This window comes from Parasteatoda tepidariorum, chromosome 8 (genome assembly GCF_043381705.1).
Source record: "Parasteatoda tepidariorum isolate YZ-2023 chromosome 8, CAS_Ptep_4.0, whole genome shotgun sequence".
Lineage (NCBI taxonomy): Eukaryota > Metazoa > Arthropoda > Arachnida > Araneae > Theridiidae > Parasteatoda > Parasteatoda tepidariorum.
The window spans coordinates 90828829-90853412 of NC_092211.1; the positions used below are offsets into that span (position 1 = coordinate 90828829).

A 24584-nucleotide genomic window follows, 5' to 3' on the forward strand; every position below is an offset into this window, starting at 1 on the left:
AACTGGTGTAACTTTTTACAATTAAATGTAGCTACGCAAGCGTTAATACTTTTTTTAATTTTACTCTTTTAGCTAATAAACAGGCTTATTATCTTTAAAACCATTTTTTTACCAAAATAGTGTTATTGCAAAGTATTAATTTAGAAAGAACTACTTTTAAAAAAGTGAGAAAAATGTAATGATGGATTTTTTAAGCATCAATTATGTTACAAGTATCAAGCAAGTTACAAGTATCAAACTATCATAGGATAATTTACTAGTTGATATTTGATAATTTTAAATTATGATCAAATAATAGATAATATTGATTATTTAACATGTAAAAAGAGTTAATAAAAATCATTAAGGAACATAGTTTAATCCACTGACGGTTCTGCACGTAAAAAGTCGTTAAGACATTTTAGGAAAGAATATATATATATATATATATATATATAAATATACAGTGCGTAGACCTTATCTCATTAAAAGGGAAAACAAGAAAGTATACACATTAGGGTTCACAAATTAATATTTAAGCGAGGAAAAGGCAAAAACACTATCGGAATCTGACACTGCAATGTAATGATAGTAATGTGAATGTAATTATGTCGAATGTCAGGAATGTCAATGCAATAATGGCGAAAATCAGGTTTAATAATGGGAGGAAACGGAGAGAACTTGACAATTTTTATAAACACCATCAAATTTCAGCCTCCTGCTTTGCTGCTTATTGCATTCACCTTTCTTTACAGTAATTTATGAATTGCATTTTTATTTTTTCTTTGTTTAAATACTAATTTGCTGCCCCAAATGAGTATGCTTTTTTTCACTTTATTTTTGATGAGGAAGCAAAAAATACTTATTAAGGCCGGTCTTTACAAAACACCCTTCAGAAACGTGTTATTTAGTCGGCAGTTGTATACAGAAAATAAAAGTTGGTGCTGAGTGTCTTTAAACCAGATAATTTATAAAAAAAATAATCAAAACTGTAACGGTTACAGTTAGTAAAATAGAAGACGATATCAATAAACTTTTCACTTATTCGTAAAAATGTCCCGCAGTGGACTGATCGTTAAGACACGGTTCCCAGCAGATCACCGAAGTCAAGCATCACTGGCTGCGGTCAGTGTGCGGGTGGGTGACCACTTGGATCAGTCTGCGTAGGGACCGAGGGTGTGCGGTATTGGTCCTCGTTAAACTGTGCTACCGTAAAGTGCTCGACTTCGCGCGCAGGTCGTCGGGCTACCGAAGCGGGGGTGCCATCCCCTCCGCAGAGGATCAAAATTGTGATGGCATGTCTTCGGATCATCCTCAGGGATGTTTCCCAGACCGTCGCCAATAGCCCATTGTGCAGCTCAAGTGCGACGTAAATGAACTACAACAACAACAACAATATTCGTAAAAATGTTTACTCTAAATGTTGCAGTAAATTTAAATTATAGCACAAAAATTTTTTCAAATGCCCTCATTTTACCATAATTACATATCAATATCTAAGAATGAACCAATGAATTATGTTAAATTTTGGGTGATTAACCTTTCTAGATATCTCGGCTCTCCTTAGGCCCAGTTTTTTCGTGCTGATGAGTCCGAGGTTTACTCGCTGCAACGATGATTACCCATGATATTTACTCCTGGGGTCACTTAAACTAATTTCATATAGGTATTGTGATAGCAATTGGGGATCACCAAAAATCAAAAGTAGTCCTACAATCAGTCCATTGTGGAACAATTAAAACAAAAGACTTTTTAAATAGCTTTGATCATTAAAACGTTTGTTTATAATTTTGAAAAGAATCAATATCTCGGCAAAATCTTACGCGATACATTCCACTACGCGTACAAAATGAACTTACTATATAGAAGACCCCACTTCTTTGAGAATTTCGTCCATTTACTTTATATTTCAGATTAACCTCTGAATCCGTGTTGAATAAAATTGACATAATTTGAAATACGAGGTTTGAAAAATGAAAATAACTCAAAAGGCAAGTTTTAGAACATGGGTGTACCTTTAACATGCAGAAGTATCTCAAAATGCGTGTTGCAGAAAAATTGCACGTAACCTTAGAATGCGTATTGCAAAAAATTGCACGAAACTCAAAAGGCTTCATTGCAGAAGAATTTCACGCAATTAAAATTGCATATTGTAGAAAAACTGCACGACACTCAATATGCGCATTGTAGAAAAGGTTAAGCAAAAAAAATAAACAGGCTAGGAACGAATGTTTTTTTTTTTAAATGGGCATGACTCAACATACGCAATTAAGAAAATGTGTATCGCTACTTATAAACAATATGGACAAGACTTAAGAATTGATTCTGTTTTTTAAACTATTATGGCTATTTGCAGATTAAATAAATTAAATATTTAATAATAAATATAATAAAGTTAAAAGAAAAACTGAGCGAATTTTCATATTGATTTGTATGCGCCTTTTTCAATAAAATAAAATGAAAGTAGGTTAAAATGGAGAAGGAGCATTTTGTTCAATTTCTTTCATACGCATTTTGAACTATACTTTCTCAAATATTTCCGGCAATATCTATACTCGTAAATGCACATTGTGAGCTACATATACTTTATCAAACATGCATTTGAAACTATGTTCATCCTTTTAAATGCGCATTTTAAGTTATATGTATTATTTCATACGCGCATTTTTAATTCCTTACAAACGCATTTCGGCCTATGCTCATTTTCTTCAAATACTTACTTTAATGTATGTTTAGTTGCTTAAATACTTGCTTTTAATCTAGATTCAATTTTACTAACCCGTATTTCAAGTTTTGATGATACTCTTAACTCGCATTTTTTGATATGTCAAAAGTAAAGATCCCTTAAAGTAGCTTAATTATTCAGAAAATACAAGCAATTTAGGTGAGATTAGTTATAAATGAGGGAGATTAAGAGATAGTTTGAATTCAAATCTAAAAGTTATCATAAAACTCCCTCACATCACTGTAGTCTTCCGAAAGAAATTTTAGAAACTCCAACTATTTTTTATTACATTTTTAAAAATCAGTAACTCCTATTTTGGACACACTGTACCAAATATATTGTGAAATAGCTTATTCAAAGAGCTGCAGAAAAGATATTCAGTGATGTCCGATTTAGTACTTATCAAAACAGCAAACAACTGTTCGGCTAACACGAGAACTCTTTCACTTGCTGTCCTTAGGTCACTTCAAAATGAGAGCTATCGATTCGTGTCGGTTGTAAGACCGTAAGAATGATGTCATTTCTCTCCCATTAGAAACAATTTAACTTATGACTCCATAACAACCTCAGACTTTTAGTCGGGAGAAGTTCTCGAGATAGCTGGACGGTAAAAAGTTTGCTGAAATAAATATGAAGTTACTAGCACTAAAAAAATTTTCTAATTCGTTAGTTGAAAGCAACTAATGGAATCAAGTTACAAAAGTTAGTATGTTTCTGAATTGTCAAAAAGTGTGTTGAACCATAATTACGTTTCATACTTGCTACATACCTTGATATGGTGCTAAGTTGAGCTCTATTATTGTACTGCTTCACACGACACTTGCATTCAGTTTGAATCTAAACGTGACTTCATTTAACACCTTATCAAAGTCATCATCAAAATCGTATCTCATTAAAGAGCATGGATATTATGGGGCAGATTTGAACCAATTTTTTGTGGAATTATTTTAAGGACAGCATTTTACCCTCGATGCAGTTTGCGAAGGAGAATATTTTATTTCAAACTTTTTTTGACAATTTGAAGTTTTAAGAAATTATATAATTTTTTTTTATTCAAACCTTTTACATTGGCGGTTCAAGTTCAGCATCTAGTATTACGCTAAACAACAGAAATTTTAAAAATGTTTGATGCTTGGAAATTGTATATTAAATATCATAATTTCAATTGGGTCGGCTGTTCAACGACGGTTATAAAAAAAAATAAAAAAAAAATTCAAAAACGCACTGTATGTACAGTTTCTGTAATTACAGTTTAAGGAAAACTGTAAGTACAGTATTTGTTATTTCAAATATGTTCTAACTAGCTTGTAAAGATGCGTATCACACGACTAAAACAGACTTCGTGAAATAGAAAGAGAAAAAAAACTTGTTATTACAGTAAATCCCCCAATTTATATGTTTTTTTGTGATTTAGGAACTAGCTAGCCTAGAACTGTTTTAACAAACTATAGTCTATTAAAATAAATAATAATATTTGTCACAAATTCTTTGAAAGACAAAATTTTCCTGTAAATTTGTAGAGTGAAAATGTTGAGCGAAATACATTGCAGAGACCATACTAACTTTTGTAACAGTCTGCTGTTGAAAAAAAAAATTCCTTTACTTTGAGAAATTGGTTCTATTTCGTATTGGTCTGTTGTTCAATTTGTTGTAGTTCATTAAAAGTAAGCATGTGTCATATGGACAACCTCTTTCTCCTGATGTCTGGAAACTCCATGCACAGGTCAGAATCGGATCTCAACGATTCCATTATATTGTCTCTCATATCTATGGGACTTATAATGTGCATGGGCAGGCCATGAGGAGATCTACTAAGAGACCTACTCCTGTAACGATAAGGCTTTTCCATTGTCTTCCTTCTGCGCATAGGACAGAAGGCGTGGCACGTACAAAGAGAGTCATCGTCTTCCGAGTCCGATTCTTCGGGGGGACCCAGTCCCGAGATGATGCTACCGTTAGCTGTTATAACGTCCCCTTCTAGACGCACAGCTTCTTGAGCTGCACACTGTGCTTCGGCTTCATCCCGCCGCTCGTCTTCTGTGTTCATGGTGAGGAATCGGAGAACGAGAAGGTTCATGCCTGCAGACACAACAGATAGACCGAAGAGTATAAAGACTAAACTGAAGGCAACATATTCCGGTTTGCTCTGGAGTGCGCTCTCCTTCTGCAGTGCCACGTAATCACCAAAACCTGAAACAGACAAGTACAGTGAGCCACTTTTTATTCTAATAACCACACATATGCCAATTCATTAGAGCTAACTATTAAGTTTTTGAATCAAACACAAAACGCACTTTCTCTAAGTTTTTTTCGATTTAATTGGAAGTTTAAACCTCAAAAAAAAGGGGGCACAATCTTAGGAAAATGAGTTTAATAGTTTAGTCACAAGAAAGTGGGTGAAAGTTTGAACGTCTTAATATTAGTTTCACTTTTTACATTTTTTTTTTATAAATCGTATTTTTAAATTTTCATTCACAAATTAAAAATTTGTAATTTTAGGTTCTTTTTGCGGATAAAAAGGCTCGTGTAGGTAATTAGTTTCCATTATTAGTTAATGATAGTTCATTTTTAATATCTTATGATATACCACAATCATACTAGAATATTATCCATTATCAGTTTCGTTCTTTAATTACAATTATAATTCAGTATCAATTTTAATTTTTTGTCTTTGATGGTCTCCTATGGATATAGTGCATAATAAATGGGGTTCTGTTACTAGTTCTGTTTCTGATAACCTATAGATTTTCTAATAAGTGAGTGGCTGATAGATTTCATTTCTAATAAGTGAATTGCACATAGATTTCGTTGCTAATAAATAAACAGTCGATAGATCCAGTTTCTAATAAGTAAACTGCCTACAGAATCGATTTCCATCTGTTCTTTGGTTTCTTATAAATGGTCATAAGTTTGCTAACCATTGTTTTATGAAATCATTCTAAAATCTACGCAATCTCACATAAAAACAAGCATGTTTTTATTATATTTTCTTAAACGCATTTAACGTTACGTCTCGTTAATAGAAATGGTAGATTGGGTTAAAAACTTACCGATTGTGGTGAGTGTAATGAAGCAGTAATAGAAAGAATCAAAATAGTCCCATCTCTCGTACTTAGAGAATGCTGCTGCACCTGTCGTCATGACAACAGTAGAGAGGATGGAGATGAGACAGATGAGGTTTGTCTCAGAGACTTCAGTGTTCCTCATGCCTATCCCCCTCTTGAAGTGTTTGAGGAGGTAGGCCACAAAGGTGTTGAGTCTCTCTCCTATACTCTGGAAGACTACCAGGCCCAATGGAATACCTGCCAAAGCGTAGAACATGCAGAAGGTTTTTCCACCATAGGTGGCCGGAGTGGAGTGACCATAGCCTGGAACATACAGAACCATTTTAGAATTTAAAAATGCATTTTTATGAGTAGTCTGTCCAAAAGGAATTCGAATAAAAGTAAAGACTCCATAACTCTTGAATATGTTATGTAAAGTGCATTTACATATTTCGAAGTAACCTCCATTTCCCGTAATGTAACGGAGCGCAAAATTTAATAAAAGTAAGTACCCTGAATCACTTTTAATCTAAGGGTCAGATTTTCACATATTAAAACATAATCTTCAAGGGTTTCATCTTAAACATGCTTATTAATTAATGCAGACTATATTCTAAACTGTAAAATCGGAAACAAAAACCTACATACACTGAATAAACGTATCTTTTTTGCTTTGACGAAGTCGAATTTTAAGCCCTCAAAAAATATTGGGTAACCACAACCAAGAAAATAGGATACCACTGGGGAGGTTAGAGGAGCAGTCCAAAGTTTGGATCTCTTAAAGTTAATTTCCTTTTTTACGTATTTTGTTATATTTCAAAAACAATAGGAAATATATTTGCATACAATTATGAATTTGTTAATACAAAGATACTTCTATACAAAAAATAATTTTTGATAATTGTTTATTATTATTTCGCTTAACAATAGTCGAACGTATTTTGACCTATATACTTGAAAGTACATACTTCATATATAAATAGTTCATTTTCAATTTTGCAGTTTTAATTGACAAAACATAAATTTGGAGCATAATCGGTGGAATAGGTGTTGATATGTCTTTTTTACTCATTTATTCCATTGAATGGGCTTCGAATTGACCTCCACTCGCCTTTAATATACTTCTGTAAAAGTTTCAGAAACATATCTTCATTCGCAAATGATTCGCATTGATATCCTTCAACCTAGTTCTAATAGTCAAGTTTTCAGAAATAAAAGATCAGCAAAAAATTTGTTCAAAGAGTGTTTACAGAACTTAAAACAAATATTACGTCGGTGAGCTTTTTATTCTGGACGAAGGACAAAATGCGTGTTTAAGAAATTTGATTCGGTTTTTTTTTAACTTCTCTTATGAATTTTTTTAACGAATTAACTATTGTATCCAAATAAATCCACAATAGGATGTCATCCATAAAGACTTTAAAAGTTTGCAAGATTGTCTTCATAATATTGATGCTGAACTCCCGTTGTACTAATTTAGATTTTTAAACTCCCTTAATCGTTTAGTGTTCTGAATATAATGTAATCAAATGAAACTGCATCATACTTAGCCACTCCAAAATCTGGGCAGCAATTTTCTAGTTTAATATTTCTAATTATTGCCCTTAATGACCCTATTTGGCCTTTTCTTACTTATTCTTATTCTTAACCTTTTTTTCAGATCAGCTAACACATTTTTAAAGAAAGGAAAACTAGCATTATAATTGGGGCCCATTACAGAAAAATCTCCAAAAAAGAGTCGATAAAGGCAGCTGAATTGTAAATGAACGTCCGTAAAGATTATACTTTGTGTTTAAAAAAGTATAAGTACAAAATCTTCTCGTTTAATTGTTAAATTTGCGTTGAACACTCAAAAAGTTCATTTTTTTACGTTTCTTAAACGCGTTTTTTGAACTAGGTTTTGAATAAAAAATTTTAAGAAACTTGCTGCTACAGGATACTCGATTGTATACAGGAAAGAGAAGTGTAGTCAGAAAACAAAGACAATCAATCAATTGGACACCTACACTCGCAATAAATATTTCGAAATGCAATTTTTAAACTTCCTTTCTAATAGGAACAAATAGGACAGCTCTTAAGTAGAGATCATTAGCTGGAAATTGCTTTAATAGCGTTCAATAAACTATTTCAAATCGAATAACTGAAATTCGACCCTTTCTCAAAAGTCAGACGCCATTAGAATTTAGTAAGAGCCGAAAAGAGGAGAAAGATCGTTTAACTGAAACAAAAATTTGATTTCTGAAAACACTGAAACACTGAAATTTCTTGATTAATTTTAAAAACTGGAGTATTTATTCTATCGAATCGATTATGATTTCATTCGATTTAGCGTTTAGTATTTATAACACTTAATACTTCACTTGCTATATAAAAATATCAAGCGCTTAAATAGGTAAAAAACTTTTAGTGTTTTACTTTAAACCTTAATAATTTCTAAACTGTTCTGTTAAAAAAATAATAAAATATCTGAATAAATGCATCACTTGTCCAGTTAGCATGTTTAGTTGTCTTCTGTTTTTGAGTTTAGTAAATTCAAAATGGAGGCTAAGGCGTAACTCGAGAGAGGGGCAAACTTCAGAAATTTATACTGGATCTAGAAACAGTTTATACTAGAACTGACTTAAAATATTCAGTCAACAAGGGGATTACTTGCGAATAATACACGAAAAGTTCTGCTAATGCCAATATCAATCTCAGCCCCCACAACAAAGAATATTATTGTATTTAACTCAATTTTTCATTTTGAATTTATATATTTAACTCAAACTAATGTTTTGCAAAGTTTGTTAAGTGTGATAGCGCTATTTTTTTTATGAAAGAAAGTGTCTTCACTGATACCTAGCATACTAAAGTCATCCAACAAAGTAATTCCGAACAATGTGACAATTTTGTATAAACTTAATATGTCCTCAAAGAAAGGGAAGTTCAGACGTAATATTTAAATATTTTTGTGAAATTGAATAAAAATATATTTCGCCAAAATGTGTGACGGCATTCAATGGCGACTATTAGCACGAAAAAAACTGGCCTCTAAGAGTATGCGAAATCATAAATACGAATATTTTTAGGATTATTTTAGAACAGAAATATCAAGCTTTAAGAGGCCTCTTTCTTCTCGACCAAACTCAAATATCTTAAATTCTAAGTATGATTTTAATCCTAATTTTTCGGCACCATCCCAATCGAATTTCTTCAGTTTGAGCAATAATAAAAACAAATTTTAAAGAATCCAAAAACAAACAAACAAAAACCATTCAACTACTTTCACAAAATAACTAATCACTTCATTTTATTGCTTTACATTCTTGAGAAAAATTTTGCAGAATTTTTAAAAGTTGTCAAGTGCTTTTTTATCTAATCTAATAAAGCAGCGCTTACATTTCATTTTTTTAAAGCATAATGCTTTTAAATGATACTTTATCATCAAAGGTTTGTTAGAAATAGAAAAAAAAACATCGTGAAACCGAAAATCAAAAATTTCACGCAAAATCCAAAATGACAAAGCAAGTTAAGAATGTTCCTCTTTTGTCATCTTATAAAGAAAAGCAAGAAATAAATTGAATCATTTTGAGGCAAATATTTCAAATGCGTAACACTTAATGAAATTAACTCGTGAAACTCATTCTTTTTCCCCTCCTTAAAAATAAAATTATAGTCGGGAATTAGTTCAGCTTTTTTCTTTTTTCTCTTCATTCAAAGTTTCATTAAATTTCGTGTTTTGCATTTTGATGTGACATAACTAAATAAGAGACGGGTCATTAAAATCTCAGAGGACAGAGAAATAATCAGCGTAACTTTAAAGGGCCGTTGTTTGTCTTCTAATCAAATAAGGAATTTTCGCATTCTAAGGAAGACACATTTCCTTGGAAAACATTAGGAACGAATACTGGTGGAGAGGAATCTCTCATTTAAAATATAAACTTGAACTCTTGTATTAAATTTTACTCGACATTAGCACACTAACGCAGAACTTGTATGTTATTGTTATTAAAATAATAAATACGACTAAGGACGAATGAAAACGCAGACTGTTACAGAAATATGTAATTATAAGAGAATCACGTAAAGAAAACAAGAAAAAACAAAAAGAATAAAAGAGAAAGCAAAAAAAATTTCTTTAAAGACGAATAAAAAAAATTCAAAAAATTAACAGTATTAATTAATTGTAAATTAAAATAAAAGCTAATTCACTATGAAAAGATATAACTTCTTTTTAAGCACTCACTATTATATCTGAAAAATTAGTGCTGTCTGTAATACTATTAATACTAGGGAGGAAAAGGTGGCAACCACATGTTTAATTTTGCCTCTAAACGTTAGTCCACCAAAGAAAAAAAAATTAGCCAGTTTTGGACCTAGAAACCACAGGTCAGAATTTGGTCTCCAATTGTTGCAGGAAATCACTAGTCCTTGTTAGTAAACTAAAAATTTTCGTTATACCATTTAACAAAAAAAGCTATCAAAAAATATTTTAGGCTATATTTAACCTAGAAACTACAAGTTCAAGTTCACCTTTTGACTCCAAAGTAGGAAAGGAAAACACTAAAGTTGCCACAAAAATCATAGTAAGAAAATAACAATAAAGTTTTTGATTTCAATTGCAAAAACATAGACAATTATCGAATTACATTTTTCTCCAATGATTGTAGAGAAACGGGGGAGAAGGGGTGAGGATGTCACTTGAGCTTAATTCTCAGACAAATTTTTTTAAGAAATATTAAACTATTAAAAAAAATGTCATTAAAAAGTTAAAATGTAGTTTTTAATGTTGTAGTAAAAGTTAAATGTAGTATATATATATATATATATATAAATTGAATAATGTTATAAACTGATAAAAATATAGTTAACGCACTAATGANAATTATTGTGTATTTCAAATTTCACTACTTAAAGAAATGTGACTGTGTTCTTCAACAAACTTATGGTATCTCCAAGGGAAATAATAATAGTACTAATGTTTTCAATATTTTCTTTTTCTCCAAGAATATAGATTCGCTAAATCATTTGATAATATTTATTTTTCGACGAATTTCTTCGTTCTCGGAAGATGATCTTTTGGCTATACATTTTGATGATTTTAAAATTTCAGCTCAGCAAATTTATCCAAGTGAATTTATTCTCATCAAAATTAATATTTTCAAGATTTTTAAAATGAATGAAGATAAGAAAATTACATATAAACTTTTTGACAAAATAAATTATTTTAACTTTTTAAAAAGAGTATAGACGTTAATTCCATCTTAGCCAAGAAGATAGCTTTCGAAAATTTTTACCACTCTAATTCTTAGGTTTTACAGGAATAATTCTAATTATAAAGAGTATTTAAGAGAGACTGATCAAATTAAAACAGATTTAATTAAAAACCATTTTCTTGATTCATTCATTCAATTTCATTTTAATAAAATTTTAAAGCATTAATTCATTTTTTCTGATTATAGGATTAGCTCTGATTCATTTTTAAGGTAGGATCTAATTATGATAAGCTATTAATAAAACCACTGGGCGGAATAGTTTCAATGTGTGACCTTTTATGCTGGATTAATTTATTTGTTAAGTAAACTTCTAAATTATAGCCTTTATAAAGTAATTTTAAATTTTAATTTTAATTGTCTAGAGTAATAAACAGCTTAATTTCCATTTATGGTTAGATTTTTTTAGTAAGTATGAATAGAGCTTTTTGGAGCAATTTTTGATTAATAACAAAATTATTATTTTAAAATTTGACAAAAAAAAAACTCGTTAAAAATTGCTCAAGATATGAGAATTTAAAGTAGCTTATTAGTAGCTCTATTCTGCATATGTACCGAAAGGATTTGAAAAATTTTCATAAGCAAAAAAGATTGAAAAACAAATTCCTATTTTTGCAGTAAGTCTTTGGAAAATTGTAACTTTTGAAAAAAGTCTAATTTAAATATCTTGAAAATTTAAAATGTTTTTATCATTTTTCAAAGCAGTTTCTGTACTTTTTGAAAGAAAGCTTTAAAGAGGGGGGTTTTCCGCAAGTTATATTTTGTACTATTAAATAAGTGTTTTTTTTTTTTAAAAAAATGGCATCGCCATTGTAGAGGATGCCTCCTAAAATATTCTTTCCTAATACCATCACGTGTACGAACGATTATTATAAGGTATTATGATTTGTATTAAATTTTCTCTTATGATACAGAATGAAATTTGTGGAAAACCGCTTATCATTCAGAGCGTTTTTTTTAAATACAAAAATTAATTAACACATTGCTAAAAACAAGATATTCAAATCGATATTTTTCATTAGTTACCAAATACGATTCAATACAAAATTATAAAAATTTCGTATGCAAAATATAAAAGATCTACTTTAAATGCTCCTATCTTGTGCAATTTTTAACAAAGTGCTTTCAGATTTTGAAATAATAATTTTTTAATTAGTTAAAAATTGCTTCAAAAATATAGTTTAATTTTATTGAATACTTTTAAGGCTATTGAGGTAAAAGCATAAGATATGAAGTTTTTTCTTATTAAAGTAATCATGTATCTTCAAATATTTAAGCTAGATGCACAAAGTTTTATGCAATTATTGCAAATAACAAACAAAATAATCGATATCAGTTACAACCTCATTGCTATATTTTCTGTCAAATACTTGTTTTTCTTTCACAATTTATTACCGGTCTCTCAAACCTCTGAAAATTTTAAACTTTATTGATAAGTATAAGAAATCGCATGGCCTAAGCACTTCTCAAGTAATAAATTAATCTAAGTATTTCTTGAGAAAAAATTTTAAAAATTGAAATTGTCTTTTCTATAATTGTAAGGTAGCGTAAAATCAATGCCTTTTTCCCTAAAATTCATATATTTAATTAAAATTGTATATTTCTTAATAATAAGGACAAACAAGAAGTTCTAAAAATAATGTGTTTTTTATTTTCGCTTGCTTAAAATATTTTACTTTGATATTTATTTCAATTTAAAATAATTTACTTTAGAAATGCTATTCTACTAAGATTAATTGGTATGTATAATTGAAATGCTGTTCGTTAAATGAAAACTATAATGAATTTGTTAAATCTTTAAAACGTTAATCTACTCGAAAAGTTAAAATAAGCAAATATGCACCTCAGGAAACAAAAAGAAAGAAAGAAAAATACTCAAACTCTTCGTCGACAGTAGAATTCCATTTTAGCAAATTCCGAGGGACCGAAATAATCACTACACAATAACGAAAATCGATCTATCGATATGACGAATTTTAAACAGTAACCAAAATTATTTTGTCACATTGGAATTTTTCGTCAAAAAAATTTAGAAATACTTTAAAGTTTTGATATATTTAAACTCTACACTTAGAAACATATTATTGCAACTCTTTTCATTGTTTAGTTTGCATGCTATGCACTTCTTGATGCTCTTTTCAGTTACATCGGAAAACTTTCAAAAGCTCACAAAAACTAATATATTAAAACAAACAATGAATTTGTTAAAACTATTTATCGGATAAATATGTGTTCCTTTTTTCTTCTGTATAAATAACTTGGAATTAGTAAGTATTGCAAACTTCTTTAAATTATGTACAGTCGACCAAATATTAAAAAAAAAAAGTCCGGAATAACTTTTAATCTACTGATCGTATCTTCATATTCTAGAATTCAATCTTAAAAGTTCGAAGGTGTGATCTCAAATATTTTAATTAATTAGCACCGACGACATTTTAAGTTAGGAAATCAGACATAAAAACGTACTTTTTCTGAATAAACCCACTTTTTTTTTTTTTGACGAATTCGGATTTTTAAATTTCGACGGGATTCGAATTTCTTCAAAATAAAGGAGGGTTTAGCTGCAATGGAGAAAATATGGTGGTGCCAATAGTTTGGTCAGGAAAAGCGGTTTAAAGTTTGTATCTTTTAATGTTATTTTTACTTATTGTGTATTTCGCCTTATCTCAAGAACTTTTTAAGCGAATTGAAAAAGTTTTGTACACAATTGAAAAACTCGTTTATTCAAAGAAAATTCCATTCAAAATATAACTTTTAGTAAATATTATTATTTTTTATTATTCTATTTTCTAATTGTCGAAATAATTTTTACATCACCCACATATTTTTACATCATTTTAAAGAAAGCAATTTTAAATAGTAAAATACAAAATTTGAGCAAAATCAGTCAAATAGTTCTTGAGAAATCGAAAAGTCGTACTTTTAAAAATCGATTCCCTCATGAGTTCTTTATTTTAAAAGGCCGCTTTAAACTCAATCAAAGGTGTCAAAAAGAGAAAAAGAAAAAGACAGAAAAGGAGATTACATGTCAACATATATGAATCTTAACATTTATATAAAAAATTTTCAAAATGAAAAAATGTAATAAATAGCCAATTCAGTAATGAAAAACATTCATTATTAAAATTTACGAAAGCTTCATCAATCAATCAATTTCATTTATTTATTATTATGGTAAATTTTTCTTTCTCGGGTGATTATTTTTCAGATCCGTTTCGTTACGATTAACGCATTGACAAAATGTTCTAAAATTTTTAAATCCACAATAATTGTATTTGTTGAAAAAAAAATGTTCAATGTTTAACAGAATGTTCCGTGCCATGTAAAAAGTAACAACCCATAAGAAAAAAAAGGGATGAATGAAAAGCAATTACGGGGGTTGGTGAGCGGTGTGCGTCGCAACACACGAATCGCAACGAATGCTTTCGTCGTGTCTTGGCATTCCTTGGGAACAACTGCACTCAGTTACAGCTGTGAGGGTACAGTCAGTTATGCGTCCTTAAAATGTTCATATTTAACGAGAGGTCGGTCGCGTACGGTCAGTGATGCATTTTTAGCCCGTCCGGCAGATATGTGAAGTTTACGATCCTTCCTACTAGCATGCTGACAGAAGATTTTGCTACAATCACTTTCTCCACAGCTCTGTACCGAGCTTTATTGGACTCTTTTGGCTCGGAAGTCTTATACCACTTCTCAATTTTGCCCAATCCTTGCTCTGAAAGATTTTAATCTTCTCCGATGTTTCAAACATCATTTGGGTGGCAACCAGTATAACGATGACCAAGACATGAAAATGGTAGTGACCTCTTGGATAAGGGAGCAGGTGGCAAGTTACTTTGAAGAGGGTATTCTAAATCTAGTTGTAAGGTATGATAAATGTTTAAGCAAACTTGGCAACTATTTTGAAAAAAAATGTTTGAAAATCAAAATCAATGAAATCAGAGTTTGTTTGAAAATTAAAATTTGTTTCTTGATAATTTTCTTTCATTTGGCTTGTATTTTCAAACTGCCCTTACTTAAATAACAGGTCTCGTATATTTATGAGTGGGACAGCGAAATAAAGTCAAAATTTTAAAATCAAATTATAAGACCTTGATAGTGTACCATTTCTCTCTTTAATATAGTTTTTAAAATGTTTATAAATAGTGAAGTTCTTCTAATTCATTCATCTTCAAATAATAATACATTATCTTTGCTACTACTGGAAAAAATATTTTCTGAAACAACGGAAAACCAGTTGTTGAATTTTTATTAAAACTGTAATTATGATAATATTTGTAGTGCGTATTACCAAGATTAATAGATTAATTGTGGGTTATCTGCGAAGGGTGATTTTCTACGGTTACTCAGGTCACCAAAGTGGTCTATATAGACCCCCAGGAGTCTATTTCACATAAGCGGGGGTCGATCTGAGCTAGGGGGTCGAATGGGGGTCGATCCGAACCGGAAGGGTCGATTGGTCGAAGTATTATCTGTATTTCTCAGATATGTGACAATTAGAAATAAAAGAAGAAGACTTGGAAATATATACACGTAATCTTCAAAAATTGAGGGACGATTTTAAACTGCGTTTTGTTGATTTGGAAAACATTGACATCCCTGATTGGATTATTGTGCCATTTTCTGCTCAAATTGAAAACGTGGACATCAACCTGCAAGATGAGCTTGCTGAATTATTATGGGGATTTGAAGCAAAGACGCTTTTTAAAAATTTAACAATAAGCAAATTTTGGACAAATATAAATATAATGCAAAAATATGTAAGACTTTACGAAATAGCTCAGCCATTTATGATAGCATTTCCAAGTTCCTATATGGTTGAAGCCGGTTTCAGTCACGTAAATTCAATCTTAACTAAAAACCGAAATAAATTTAATGTGGAGTTTCGAGGGGATTTAGGATTAAAATTGACCAATTTTGAATAACGAACCTTGCAAAAAGAAGAAAAAGAAAAAAGAAAAATAACACCAGGCACACCCATGTGATTGATTAAGAAGCGATAAATCCGTAGTTACTTTACTTATTATTTCTACTTACTTATAATTACTTATTATTTCATAAATATTAAGGTATTTACATCTCAACATTAATATATTTTTCATAAAACTATTGTTGCACTATGTACTATTGCTTTAATAAATGTTCAAAATCATAAAATAAGTGTACAAACACAGTATCTAATAGAGTTTTATTTTAATTAACAGAAAATTAATTCATGGGGGTCGATAGAGATTTCGAAGAATTATGTAGGGGTCGATGATCAAAAAAGTTTGGCAACCCCTGCTCTAAACTAATAAATACTTTATTAACTTTGCTTTTCAATACATAGTTTTCTTTAATTAACAACACTAACTAAGCATTGGTGTCAATAATAATATTTCAACAATTTTTAAGCAGTAGGCGATTTTCAACAGTTCCCCAAAACAAATAAGTATTTTTTCTCCATTAACTTTTCTTTTTAGTACATAGGCTACGTATTTATTTCAATTACTACGTATCACGAATCTTAAACATGATTGACATCAATAAAGGCTATTTTGTACGATTCCTCTGAACAAATCTTTACTCCATTACCTTTGCTTCTTAGTTCGAAGCTTAATTTTTTATTTCAATATGTGCTGATTACCTAAATGAAGCATCGTCGAAGTAAATAATAGTAGGGCACATTTTTATGTTTCACCTAAACGAATTCGTACCACTTAACATTGACTTTCACTGTATTTTAAATTATTTACCTATTTCAGAAACGCGCTTTAAAAGAATAACTATAAATTGAGCACATGGTTTCAGATAACTTTAGAAATATTAATTTGGTGATGTAGCCTCAACCTAAGCTACCACTTTAACGTTTTCATTGAATTTATCCGACTTACCGAATATAAAATTATTAAATATTGAAGTGAATAAATTGGCATGGCGAATAAAATAACTATAATATAAATTTCTTTTTGATTAAATAGAGCTAAAAACTAACAAATATCACTGATGTTATCCTTAAAATAATTGAGAAATATAATAGTAAGAACAATAGTTAATCCATCAGAAAATTCCTATTAGCTCGAATGACTCACAGTAGAATTTTCTAGTGTCGCACAAAAATATTGCACTAAGAATTAACGTTATGCAAATTATAAAAAATTATTTTCAGGGTATCAGTTCAAATAAAGTTTTGCCTAGTAATTCATTTTTTAAGAAGTATGAAATTGCGCTGAAGAAAAAAAATAGGGTCAAAACTACCAGAAAACACTAAACTTTTCCGTATTTGTGACTATGGGAACACCAAAAAGCACGGTAATTTTTCCTGAGGGCCATGGCTATCTTTTGGTAAATTAACACCAAAATATCGTTTTTTACTATGCTTTTTGGTAGAATTTGGTAAATATAACATGATACCTTAGATCATGGCATAAAACCATTTATTTGGTTAAATTTACATTTCAGCTTCATGTTTTCTACTAAATGTTTAGTAATAAGAACTACAATTTTTAAAATCAGAATTTCCGATAAACCGTTATCACACGAAAGGACAAAAACACCAAATAAATGGTTTAAATACCGTATAGTTTGATATTATTACTGGAAATACATATATTTTTTTTACCAGAAATGTATAAATTGCCATGCCAGTACAATATCATTGCCGTGCCAGTACAGTAATTTTACCGGAATCTTTTTCTCAGTGTGCATTCGAATAATTATTTAATTTCGCTGAATTGAGGTTTAACAACTCCAACCGATAAAATTTATATAGTTAATGACACGCTTATTTCTCCACTTCCTTTCGTTTTCTTCCATTCCTCTTTTTTAGAAAGGGTTCTTCTTTCGAGATCCCCCGTATAAATATGATGAGATATTTTTTTTTTTGAAGCAATGTGTGCCGGTTTCTAAGCAAACTCTTCGTCTTTTTTTTATTTGAAACTTTATTTTTAATTTATTAAGGAAAAAATTTTATTTTTAAAACTCGACACTTATTTTAATTCTAAAGTAATGACATTCTCTAGTCTTTTTTATTAGCAAAATTACTTTTAGATTCCAATCATTCGAGGTGCTTTTTTCCGGGCATTTCCTTCCGGTGCTTCTTTTTCGGTGACAATTTTCATATCCAACACTTGAATCGTATTGTTTATCCTCTGAAAAATGTCTTAAAATGAAGCTGAAAGCCGTTTACTGATTTTAACTCTTGTGCCACTGAACTGTTCACCAAATCCTTAAATCCTTTCTATAATCAACTTCTTCTATAATCAATTATTTAAGCCAATATAATTATTTTGCTCAGTTTTAAATTCGTTTTTAAATAATTAAATAAGGAATACAGTTATTTAATCATAATCACAAATTCGGAAAAAAATTCGTTTGGTCCAAGACTTTTTTCTTGTGGGTGGACTAACATGGTTTAATGTTTGGAGACAAAATTCAAACTTGCTGTTGTCCACTTCACAATTTTGTCAAAATTTGTTTGGCTTTTTCTGATGGATAGACTAAGGAAAACTTTTATTGGACTAACGTTTGGAGGTCGAATTCAAACTTTTGATTTCAAAACTAAAACTTGTTTTGGCCATTACTTTTTTTGATGACAGGGCTAACATGTGCTAATGATTTCTTACAATGGGATAACGTTTGGAGGCAAATTTCAAACTAATGATACCCAATGTCACAAATTTACCTAAAATTGTTTTATCTGTGACTTTTTTGATACTTGGACTAAAGAAAAATACTTTTAGAGGGCAAACACAAGCTTACGATTTCCTGAAATGGATTTTAGTGTTTGGAGGCATAATTCAAACTTGTAAAAACAAACTTCAAGGACCTATTAATACTAGTCAAAGCAAAATTCATATAACAACAAAAAAGGGAGCATCTTCTCCTTCAATCTTACTCATTTATTTTATGACTCTCATCAATCAAAAGAGGAGTTTATTGCATGTCCTTTATTACTAAATAATTTTTTATTCCTTGCATCAGAAGAACACGATTATCAGCGTAAACTACAACAAATTAGCCTTTCTAGAGTCATCTGGAACACTTTGTTTATTTTGTTTATAGTTATGCTTAAAAAGAAATTTTTATAAAACAAAATAATTTAAAATCAATAACATTTGAAATTAAAAAAAAATAAGTTGCGTATTGAAAAGCTTTAGAAATGGAGAAATAGTATTAATTCGGAGAGAAACGCAAAAAATCGCCACATTAATTCGTTTCGACTCTAGATAAGAAGTGAAATGAAAGAAAATAAGCTATGTACAAAGAAGTAAAATGAATGTACAAATGGTAACAAGTTATTCAGGAGAAACGTAAAAAATTACCATGCTATTATTGACACCAATAATACTTAGGCAATTTAGGTAAGAGGTTCCATTGAAATAAAATAATAATAATAATGTATTTATGAAAAAGAAAGACTAAAGAAGAAAAACTGCTTTATTAATTTCGATATCAGGATCTAATTGAAACAAAAATAATAAGTTCTGTACTAAAAATCAAAATTAATGGAGAAATGGTATGAATTAGTTAAAGTAAAACGGAAAAATTCACCATACTATTATTGATACCAATTTTGGTAATAGGCAATTTCCGTACAATAGTAATTAGGGCAATACACTAGAGAAAAGTTTCCTCGAAAAGGATAAGTATGGGAGAAAATTGGCTGATTGTGGTAAATTTTGACTGGAGCAAAAGCGTTCATCTAGCTAAGATATATAAAAATTGTTTGACTATTTCTTTTTGGTTGGCATTGCAGTTATAAATTATTAAACCAAAATAAAATATTATATTTTTACGAAAAATCTCCNACATTTTGCTAAATTGTAATAAATTTAATTAGGATAGCTAATGGATTAGAAAACAAAATGCATAAGTTTGATATTCTTTTCTAAGAATATTTTTTGAATTATATTTAAATATCTCAAAATTGACCCACTGTACCCCCTTCTCCCCTACACAAGAGAGAAGTTTCCTCGAAAAGGATAAATATGGGAAAAAATTGGCTAATTGTGGTAAATTTTGACTGGAGCAAAAGCGTTCATCTAGTTAAGATATAAAAATTGTTTGACTATTACTTTTTGGTTGGCATTGCAGTTATAAATTATTAAACCAAAATAAAATATTATATTTTTACGAAAAATCTCCCAAATATCGCCAAACAAGCACATTTTGTTTTGAACTTCTTTATCACACAAATAGTCAATTGTAAAAAATTTCTCCTCCAAAGTGATTCAAGACAAAATGGTGGCGTGCAGCTTCTTCTTCGATAAGATTTTTCTTAAAGAGAATTCGACCAGATACACTTGCAGTTTCTCCCATAGCATTTGAAATAAACTTTTATTCGATTATAGAAAAGCATAGATTTTTCTATGTATCAATTTTTGATTACAGAATATTTCTTATATTTCTCTTACGTTATCGAATATTTCTTAAAACACAATTCCTCATTAGAAAAAATGTCGCAACAAAAAAATTATTCAAAAAAAATGAAACAATTTAAATATACAATCAAACAATAAGGATATGTTCGAGTTGTGATAGCTGATTTGCAAAATGTAGCTAAATGTTATGTAGAAAAAATTTTTTACAGCTTGACGCAGAAGTTCCGCTGTCTTCTGGGTTGGGTTCAAAATGACAGTGATTTGAGGATGAAAATGAAAAGAAAAAGACATTTGGAATTTTATGGAAGTAGAATGCGAAGTTATCAGTGGTAGACAGATAATGGGTTACTTGTTTTCGTAGCCGGATAAATCGTGGGAATATACTGTGATTTTTTTCTTCGTGTTAAGCAACTGCCTGTTAGTTTCATTGAAAGACTTCTACTGTGTCAAATTTTCTTTCATGCTTGACCCCCCCCCCCCCCCCGCCGTTGAAGTTCCCCCATTTTACTGGATTGGGTTCAAAATTACAGAGTAACGAAATCAAACATTGAAAGTCTTAAATCCTAGAAGTATCGACTGTTCAAAGCCAACTATAAAATAATTTTCAGTTACCAGGAAATTAATTTGATACAATTTTGAACGAAGCAACCCTCCTTTAAACCCAAATAATTGCCAATATTTAGGATCAAAAGCATCCTTATCTTATCAAAAATTATAGATAGGTATCATAATTGGCATAATAAAAATGCGATTTCAAACAATTTCAAACAAAGTAGAAATGTGAGTGAAAATAACCCGTATACCTTTTTTTTTTAAAATAAATTCTACTCATTAATGAAATATCAACTTGAAACTTTAATTTTCTTTATTTGATTCTTAAGAAATCTGATGCTGAAGCGAGTCACATATCAAATTAAGGTAAAAATGCGTGATCTAACCCTCATTTATCGTTCCTTTGCCCACATTTTAGCTTTGCAATGAAGATCGCATTTCCCAAACTAAATGACATGAAAATTTAATGTTGTTTTTAACTTTACTGAAACACTTCTTTTTTTTTTAATACTTTCCCCGTGCTCTTTCTTAGATTACTTATTTTTATTCTTAACAAACAAGTGAACAAAAAAACTTTAGTTCACTTTTTCTCTTTATTTGAAGAATCATGAGTGAATATCATTTATTAATACTAACGATAAAAGTTGGAAAATAAAAAGCACGCTCCACACTACCACTAGAAGTTTGAAAAAACTAAAGGATAGTTTGAGCGATAATAATATAGTTAACGAAATATATAAAATACATACTTATAGCCAACTTAACTGCATCTTCTCAAATCTTATATTTTAAAAGTTCTGTTTTTCTCAACAATCACTGCTCATATTATGTTGTTGTTTTTTATTTAGAAACTCATTTTTATATGCTCTTTATTATATACTAATCATTGCTTCAAATTTTTCTTCAACTTTCTGATGATTGTTAATATTTTTATTCCAAAAAACTATTTATTTTAAAATTCCATATAACTTACTAATCTTAGCTAATATTTTTTTTCCAAAAAGCCATTGAAGTTCTTTATAGTTCACTAATCGTTACTACTGAAAATGAATTTTAAGAAACAAACTACTGAGAAATGCATGGGTTATGTCTCTTTTCTTCATTCAATTACGTAGAAGATTTAGTGCCGCTGAAAATAAATCACAATTTTGAGTATAAAGTAATGAAACAAAAATACGAGTGCAATTCATTCTTTGTTCCTTTATTCTCTCGCTATGATGAGTGACAATTTCTGTGGTGACGCAAACATACTTTTAAAAATATGAAATAATATGAAAAGTAACCACATGTACAAAAAAATATGAAAATGAACCCGTTTAAAATACACTAACAAATAGAGGAACGGTCATCAGAGTAAGGGAAAATAAAATTAGTGAATGACACGTTCTATTAATGAAATGTCCGATTTCTCTCTTTTAAGACTAACTTAATGTTTATAAATCTATAATGAATAAGCAAAAATAGCACAATTATTCATTAGAAATAATTATAATATTTCATTAAAACACATATTTATAAATTTAATAAAAATATTTTTAAGCAAAAAAGGAATAAATTCTTGGGTAATTGCAATGCAAAAGCAGTATGAAAGTGAGTGAAGATAGATAGTATCGTTAGCTACATTTTTTCAGGTATTTATGTTCCAAATTTTGCGGAGAAAAGAATTTTAAAAAATCATCACGAACAAAACATTAAGTAATATGTTGATCTGGAAATTGTCAGAAAGCAAAGAGTCTTTTTTTTCTAAATTTGGAAAAGTTCCCTGGGTACGCAAAATCGTCCAGGTTTGACGTATTACTGGAGTTTCCCTTTATATATATAGTCCTTATCAAAAAAGTATGCACTTTGAGGATTGCAGTTTATTATTTGAGCTAAGAAAAAGCAAAAGATATTTCGAGGAGGGCAAAACTGAAAACATGAACACTGGTTTCATTGAAATTTGAAACAGTTTCCAAGAATAGCCTTTCAATTACTCCGCTTTCAATCAAACAGGTTTTTGTGTTTTTCGTCCTCTTGTCAGTTACTAGGATTCGTTAAACTTCAAAAGCTTCATTGCTTCTTCTTCCCTCAAATATAAATTCCTCCTTCATAATATAATCAGTCCTTTTTTTTATGTGTGTGACTTTTTTTTAAAAAAAAAAGGGGGGGAGGAGACTCTCTCTAAAGATATGGATTGAAGGTGAATATTACGGTACATTATTATTAATATTATTGTTCTCGCTGCTTGGTTAAAAATAAATTTTCAGACGACTTTATGTCAATTTAATATTATTTTTTTTCTAATGTTTACATTAAATCATACTGTATTCCAATTTAAAAGCCATTTAAAATTATTTTTAGATATTCTATTTATGGTTATTACGCAAAAGCAACCAAATAAATACGGTATTTCTCAATACATAGCAATTTTCTAAATATTATCCAAAATGATGTTCTAATAATTGATGTTCAAATGAGTTGGATAACGACTGCGTCTTGAAGGACTCGTTATATAATGATTGTGGTTGAAATTACGTATCCTGTGTTCGGCTTCAATTTTGTAAACGCAACACCTGCAATAAATACAGCCATTTTCCGTTACTTTTCTAATTAAATTGGAAACTCGACATTCTATTGAGTGTTAATTATCTTTATGATTTGAAAATGTAACAATTCTCTAAGGAAAAATAATTATTAGATACGAAATATGAATTCCTACGAAAATTAGGTTAAAACTTTGCACGACATGCAAACTATGTCATTGGAAAAATAATTTTCCCAAAACTTTATTTTGACTTTATATAATTCTTAAAAAAGTGTTTAAATTGAAAATTAGAAAATGTTGGAAGGATTTTTAATTTTATTTCCGTTATGTATCATCAAAGAAGCTGAATTTAAATTTTAAAGAAAATAATTTGACTCAAGTTATATTTGCGGAAAAGCAATAGACCATTTAAAATATATTTTTAGTGAGACCTTGAAATTTTTATCGAACTATTTTCGAAAATGAAACATAAATTTTCGCCCCCTATATAAACATGTAAAAAAAAAGATTAAATTTGTCATATAAATACGGAGAACTTAACAAAAAGTAAAATAAATGCTTAAAATTAATAAGGGTTTTCTTAAGTTCATAAAATAAATAAATTATTCGTTGAGTTTGATATTATTATGTTTATTTGATTTCCGTAATGTTAAAGGAACTGAAAAATAATACAAATAATCAAACCGATAAATTAGTTTTTATTTTTAATCTAATAACCGTTGTAATCAACAACCTTTTGCCATCTCTCAATTTCGAAAAAAATGTCATTTAACTTTTGAGTAAAATATCTGAACATCCAAGTTTTCATCTCTAAGAAAATGTTGGAAGAACCGGTCCATCCTCATTCATTTGAATGCAGAAAACCGCATTTACCTGGTCTAAATCACAAATGTTCATGGTCCCATTTGTTGTGCCCTTATAAAACTCAAAAAGCATGCAATATCGGACATATATTTAGCTCATCTAATCACCTTAAGTTTCAAAAATGATAATAAGATTTGATTATTTAGGAGTAAACAATCACTCTAATCAAAAAATGTCTCGACTTCTGGAGTCAGCTGATAAATGAGGATAGAAAATCAAATTAAACAATTACTTTGCACCCGGCGCAAGTCATCAAATTTAGTCTTTTCTTTAACAGACATT

At 29.7% G+C, this 24584-nt stretch overlaps 1 protein-coding gene across 1 annotated transcript in view; it reads right to left on the minus strand.

Annotated features, from left to right (window-relative positions):
- Window positions 1-2210: 2210 nt before the first annotated feature.
- LOC107446547 (two pore potassium channel protein sup-9-like) overlaps window positions 2211-24584 on the minus strand; it is a 92001-nt gene continuing 69627 nt past the window's right edge. Inside the window, exons 3-4 of the mRNA XM_071184367.1 lie at window positions 5755-6072; window positions 2211-4894 (exon numbers count right to left, since the gene is read on the minus strand). Of these exons, the coding sequence (XP_071040468.1) occupies window positions 4380-4894; window positions 5755-6072 (833 nt within the window). The 3' untranslated portion in view covers window positions 2211-4379. The remainder of the gene's footprint in view (window positions 4895-5754; window positions 6073-24584) is intronic.